The following is a 6,909-nucleotide window of genomic DNA, read 5'->3' on the forward strand; positions in this document are numbered from 1 at the left end:
GGCAGACCAGCAATTTGCTTATCTCAACATCCTCGAAATAAGAACGGTCCTGCCTTGTTTCAGAAAGAAACTGTATCTATTCCACATGTTATATCATATTGCAAACGATTTGTAAACGACATTGGCTGGAAAAAAGTTTGGATGATTTTTCACAAATACCTGATTGTAAGGTGAATGAAGTATCATTCATTACCCTGTTAATCACTACATGGTTAAATTCAAAAGAGATATAGGCCTAAAAACAAACTGTTCTTTCTGTGAAGACTACCCAGAACACTGTTTTGCACCTCTTTTGGCATTGTTTATACACCAGAACATTTTGGCAAAGCTTCAGTCATTGACCATATTTATAGAGATTTTGCATTAATGTGGGAGGATGTGGTATTTTGCTATTATAAAAGTCAAAATTTAAAAAAAGTACTTTATCATAAATGTATTAATTCTAATGGTAAAATTCCACATTCACAAGTGTCAATTCAACTTTGTATTATTTCTCCATGTGGTTGTGCATTATGTCAATTTAATTTTCAAAATCCAACAACAAAAATGTCTTCAAACCTTTAGCATTCCTATCACCCAAATGTGTTTTCCATAGTTATTGATGCCATTCCTGTTCGTATTTTAACACTTTTAAACGGGGTTGACAAGCCAGTCTGTTTACCACCTCAGTGGGTAACATTTGTTTGTCCATTACAATAAGAAACAACTGTAACATATGATCATTGTTTCAGCAAGAAGTCACCACTATCCCTACTGTTGTATCCTACTGGTCTAGATTTGCTAACTTGAACTGGGGAAATGTCTGTCCACTTCCGTACTAGAAATTCCTTACTAATAAAGTAAGGGAAGTTCCTTTTAAAGTTTTATCCTGATACCCACTTTCTTTGCAAATTTTAGGAAGACATAATTACCCATTTTGCAAGTGGTATCCAGAGACATTAGTGCACCTGTTCTGGCAATGTCCCCACGCAGATTTGTCTCAATATATTATTGGTAATATTGACTCTGAATTCTGTCATCATTGGAAAAATGTTTGGTTTCCACAATAATAGTAATAGAATACAGAGAATTATTCCTAATCAATATTTTGATAATTCCCGGAAAGTACCAAATCCACAAAGCCATGTTTAGTCACTCTAAACCTTTATTTATAGTATTTGAAAAGGAAACTGAGCAGTACATTACTAACATCTTTGATTCAAAAAATAAGAAAGCTGTACATGACAACTCCGCCTGGCTTGGTTCATGCCTTGTCTGTGTTTTATTAATGACTATTAAAGTCCTTTATCATTGTCTTTGCTAATGAAGATATAAAAAATATAGCTACGGGATGCTCTTGTCAGTCAGTCAGTATGACTGATCTGTTGTTATGCCAAATAACTTACACTGACAATATGCTTCTACTTTGATATAACAATAATAAAAGCCTGACAGTTTCACCATGGTCTCAGATGTACTCTATCCATACAAATGCAAAAAACGGTTTGGCCAGCAGATGTCGCCATTTTGACTCTATCAAATCATTTGAAACAGTGAAGCATTTTCAACACAACTGCTAGTGATTCAGTGCTTCAGAAAGCCTCATTTCCAACGTCAGTGGTTGACATTACGAGTGTAAGATTTACCTATATTCGCCCCAGTCACCTTTCTTACCCACAAATGTGCACTGGAAACATTATACATCCATGGAACTGACTGCATTGTCTGTCATATTTTTCACTTATAACCAGTTCAGTTAACAGGGACAAAATTGATTTTCCAACAAAACCCCAACAGCTAACCTTTGTATACCTTCGCTTTTGTCTCCCATGGTACTGTCAGCGCCACAACTCCCCCCACAATACCTGTGTTTACGACCACAACACAAGATCAGTGGTAGATCCTGTTTTCCTAAATCTACTCTCATTTTCCACTCCCTCCCTGCCTTTAGCTGCCCTACATCATGCCTGTTCACAATTGCTCACTGCCTGACCTGCTCACCCTCACAAACAAACAAAACCCCGCTATGCACTATATAAATCAGATGTATACAATTTCATGCTTTTCTGCTGAAATACATAGAGCAAAAACAGATGTGCTGTTATAAACAATACCACATAATGTGCAGAAACAGTTATTTAACACTTCCTGAACAAAACAAGCATCATGTAACATAACCTTTACAGTACTTCCTTAAATACTGCACATCATTTAAATAGAGAGTGCTTAAAAGGAGTTTGTCTTTGTTAAATTACACTGTTAATAATGCAACAGCTGGAAGATAAATAAATCTGTCTTCTTTAAAGCATAGAATAAATAAAGCATCTTACAGTTTTAAAATTCCTGCTTTTACTCCCCCAACAGTTACATTTTTGCCCTGAGGGAGGAAATGGGCAGTGAGTTCAAGAACTTCTCCAGGGTAGAGAGATAGTCTTCTGGGTGGCATCGCATGTGGGCTGCATGTATTGACTCTTTCCACTTCCTGCTCTCCACAGTCACGCCCCTCTTCCTCCACAGGTCAATGCACTTTTCCATGACAACTGGGTTGCACAGGGCGTCATTTTCACTGAAGAAGAAGAGGGCTGGTGCAGTAATTGGGTTGTTGAGGAAAACTTGAATGCTGTTTTCATAGAAGTCTGCCGTGTGGGTTTTGAAGAGCCAGAAGTAAAGCAAGGCAGCATTTTTGACTAAGCCTTCAAAACTTGGGACCAGAGTCTTCCCAAGGCCTGAATAACAACAAAAGACAGACATGATTATGAGGGTTAATTAAGATTTCGAAGAGAGAAAGATTGAGAGTACAATTGCTTATATAAATAACACAGTACGGTATAGGGCTGGGTTTTAAACTTCAATACTTATTAATTCAATAAATGTGGTGCTAGTAGATAACCTAGAGCAGTGTCCCCCACAACCCAAAAAGTTAATGTTAATGTATTTTACCACTCCTATTACTATTCTTTGCGAACTACAGTCATCATAATGCTTTGGGGGATGTAAAGAGGAAGGATAATTTTGACATGGATTCAGTGAGTTAGGCTGTGGGATTCAACTATTTACTTTTCTTTTGGCTTATATCTGTTTACATTTAGGCAAACTGGCACCATTAAAAGTATGCCAAATTAGTTATTAGTAGTTCCTGTTTGCAGTGAAACCATGGATGAACAGGTGACTATTAGTGTATTACTTATATTATATTGAAGAAAACTTCAAATGCGACAATTCTCAGGCAAGTTCTGGATTTATAAGGAGTGGACATCGGAGACAATGATATCCTCAGACAGCGTAGGTCACAGCATGTTAATGAAAAGGTGGCCAAACTTAACATATGTTTGCTGAACAAGTGTGCAGCACATCATTGAGTCTCTTAGCTGATGGAGCCGCACATTGCACCGACAGCGGTAGCAATCGCAAAAAATAGCTGGCAGCTCTCACACGCATTTTCTTAAGGAAATGCCCATTCTAGTTAAAAGCGTTGTCTTGGTATCTGTTGTAGTTAGTACTCGCATTGTAACCCATTTGACATTTCACTTAGGTACCAAAAAGTCTTAAACAAACAAGTCTTTTGAACAGTCATATTAAAGAATACCAACTCACAAACATAATAAATTGAATACCTTTTTTTTGTCGAGTGTTTTCAACAGACAAAACTAACAAATTGAAGGCATCACGTTGGGGTTAACAGAAATGTGAAAGGACAATTTTGGGACATTTTGTACCCTAGATGACTAATGGTCAAAAGCATCATATAAACTGTTAGCAGACACTGTACTAAGGCATGTAAGAAACATGCTGCCACAAAGAATTCCTGGGCTCCTAACAAACTAAAACAGTCGATCGGCTGGCTAATGGATTATTTAAAGATCTGACACAGAAGTAACCTGAGCTGGATCACTCACCTATCGCCATGTGCTCCAGAGTGCCAACCACCAAGCTGTCATAGATGTGCCCTATCACCCTGTGGGCAAGGCCTGCATGTTTTTCTGGTCTCTGAGCGATGTGGGTGAGTACCTGAGTGAAAGTGTAGCCACCAATGGAGGAGGCATGGACCAGCAACGCCCTCTCTAAGAACTGAGGCTCCTCCAGTACCTTCAAAACCTCCATCCCGTAGTCGAGCCCCCATCGAGGCCACAGGAAGTGCATTACACTGCTCTGGACCACAAGGACATCCATGCCATGGTCTAGGTATAGGTCCCTGTACTTGGCCACCGCCCCTAGCTGGGCACCAAGCCAGGAGAATAGAAGAAGAAGTGGACGGGAAGTGGAGGCAGAATCTGAGAGCAATGGAGAGGAGGAAAGAGATTCTTTGGCAGGACATAACGTCCAGTCTCCTGCCTCTGAGAACGGAGCATAATAATAAGTTATGCTATTGCTGATCCTCCTGGCCACGAACCTCCCTCCATTGACTCGTTCAGACATGGTTCCAACAGTTCTGAAGAGACTGGAACAAATGACAAGCAACAGTCACATTTAAAAATGAGAAGACTGAAAGATTTCACATATGTCTCTTGGAAAAGAAAAGAAGTGAAATGTCACAGTAAATTAAAAAAAAACCAACAACTTTGTTTTGAAATGCATTTTGCAACTTAAAGTGAAAATTAAATAAATAATATGAAATTTAGCTTTCAGTCAAACTTTTTAAAGCCATGTTTGGCTGATACTTATATCACATGAGAAAAATATAAACTCACGCCTGAGTAGCTACAAAAGAATGCATGTTATTATTACATGATACAATAAATTAATACTAAGATAATATTGGATTTGCTACGATACAGGGTGTCAGTACAACAGAGCAAAATCATACTATATGAATATTTTAAAATATTAGATGTTACATACTAGAATATGGTACTTTAATACAGTATTTTAATCATAAGCTAATAAACTGTACATATGTTGTAAGTCCAGACAGAAATATGAAGCAATATTATAGTTATATTAAACAGGGCTTAAAATGATAAAGTATGGACTAGTGTTGTTCAGATTATTTTATAGTAGACATACTTACATCATACTGACAATCTCTATATTGCATTACTGAACAATATACTGATATATTACCCAGTGACTGCAGAAGACAAACGTTATTATTACTATTTATCATTTTCTTATTTTCTTTCTTCTTATTGTTATTACTTTATATTTCATCCTGGTTTATTAACATTTTAGGTCTTAATTCAACACCGTGTGTAACTATTGTACATGTACATGTATTTATGCATTTTAGCAAATGTACATTTATTCTATATACTAACAATAAATTGACGTTTTGGTTGTCATGTCACCCATCTTTTGTGTGACAAACGCTCTTGATAGCATTTTAAAAAGAAAAGGGAATCAATGGATGCCATCTTCTGTGGAAAAAAGGGGAGAGGGTGGAAGATATTAAGCGGGGGGGGGGGGGGGGGGGGGGGTGAACTTGGGCTGTGAAGCTTTATAATAATAACATTACATTAATCTTCCTTCCTCGCCCATGCACCCAAAGATTGGTGCGAAACCGGAGCAAATCAGTGTCTTGCTTATTAAATGTGGGTTTAAATTTTGGGTATCAAAGAATGCATCACGCTGGAGGAACAGAACATCCGCATTACCTTTTTTTTTTAATGCCCATACAAGTTCCGCAAGATAGGTCACACCCAAACAAATTCACAGCAACATGTTATTCTGTTACCCTGTAGAGAGCGCAACGTTTCCCATTCTTTTGGCCCAATGTGGTCTTCCTGGATGCTTGAAAAAGGACTCTCAGACGGTCGATCTTCCCTGCTCTTCTGAGGACCTGTCACCGGCTACGTCTCTGGTCTACGTGCTTCTTCTTCTTCATGTTTTTGGCGGTTGGTAAACAACGGAATGGCGCCATTACCGCCACCAACTGGTAGCCTACAGAGTGTGGCTGGGACGGGAACATGGATAACAGTGGTGGAGGAAGTTTAAGAACTAATAGCATGGGTGTCATTTGCACTGGGGACGCTGGGGACATTTGACACCATCACTTTTTGAAATGGCTGATTTTAACCCCATCACTTTTTAAAAGCATTTGTTAAAAATGTTCTGAAAAAAGCCTGCAACAACAAATGTTCTTTGAGAAAGGTTTGTCTGCACAATAAGAAAATGTACAGTGCAAAATAAATATAGGAAAAACGTGCATTGTCCAAAAAACAAACTTCAGCTAAAAAAAGTAGAAAGCTACTGTTAACTGCATAATTTCTGTTACATTTTCAGATTTTGAAATCGCCTATCAACTGCCACCTGAATTACGTGTTTCCCGTTGCATAAATAAAAACATTTCCACCATAAATTGATGCAAAACTTTTCCAGAATGCAGGAAATTAACTTTTTAATGCTAAAAAAGATTATCAATTGATTGTTTGGTTTATTAAAACTCTGAAAATAGTGAGAATCATCACAATTTCTCAGAGCACAAAGTGACACCTTAAGACTAGTTATTTCATCCAACCAATAGTACAAACCTCAGAATTATTAAAAAATAATTAAAAGTAAAGGCAGGAAATCATCACATCTGAGAAGATGGAACCACGAAAAGTTTTTGCATTAAATTTAAATGATCAAGATAGTTGTCAGTTCATTTTCTATCAGTTGACTAATCAACTAATCGTTTCAGCTGTACTTGTATATACTGTGGTTTATATACTGTTTTTAAAATTTATATCAAAACATATTTTATAAGCTCTTCTATTGTTTTGTGTGCAAAAATCTTCAATTAAAGTAACTATTAAGTGAAGCTGTTTCCCTCTGGAATATAGTGAAGTAGAAGTAGAACGTGGTAAGTACAAGTACTTCAAATATGAACTTAAGTACAGTACTAGCAAAAATGTACTTAGTTACATTACACCAGTGAATATTATGAAATTATATAAACATAACCAAGAACACAAAACTATGTTATCTCTCAGTCAGATTTGTTCTCTTCAG

At 37.2% G+C, this 6,909-nt stretch overlaps 1 protein-coding gene across 1 annotated transcript; it reads right to left on the reverse strand.

The window, feature by feature from the left end:
- Positions 1-1,691: 1,691 nt before the first annotated feature.
- On the reverse strand, positions 1,692-5,800 carry LOC119918461. The gene is made up of 3 exons (XM_038739212.1): positions 5,651-5,800; positions 3,876-4,417; positions 1,692-2,705 (listed from the first exon to the last, which is right to left on the reverse strand). Exons 1-3 carry the CDS (start codon positions 5,674-5,676, stop codon positions 2,344-2,346), a joined length of 930 nt encoding a protein of 309 aa, XP_038595140.1. The 5' UTR covers positions 5,677-5,800; the 3' UTR covers positions 1,692-2,343.
- Between the last annotated feature and the right edge of the window lie 1,109 nt (positions 5,801-6,909).

This window comes from Micropterus salmoides, unplaced genomic scaffold (genome assembly GCF_014851395.1).
Source record: "Micropterus salmoides isolate LMB-PRFRI ecotype aquatic unplaced genomic scaffold, ASM1485139v1 Ms_hic_scaffold_23, whole genome shotgun sequence".
NCBI lineage: Eukaryota > Metazoa > Chordata > Actinopteri > Centrarchiformes > Centrarchidae > Micropterus > Micropterus salmoides.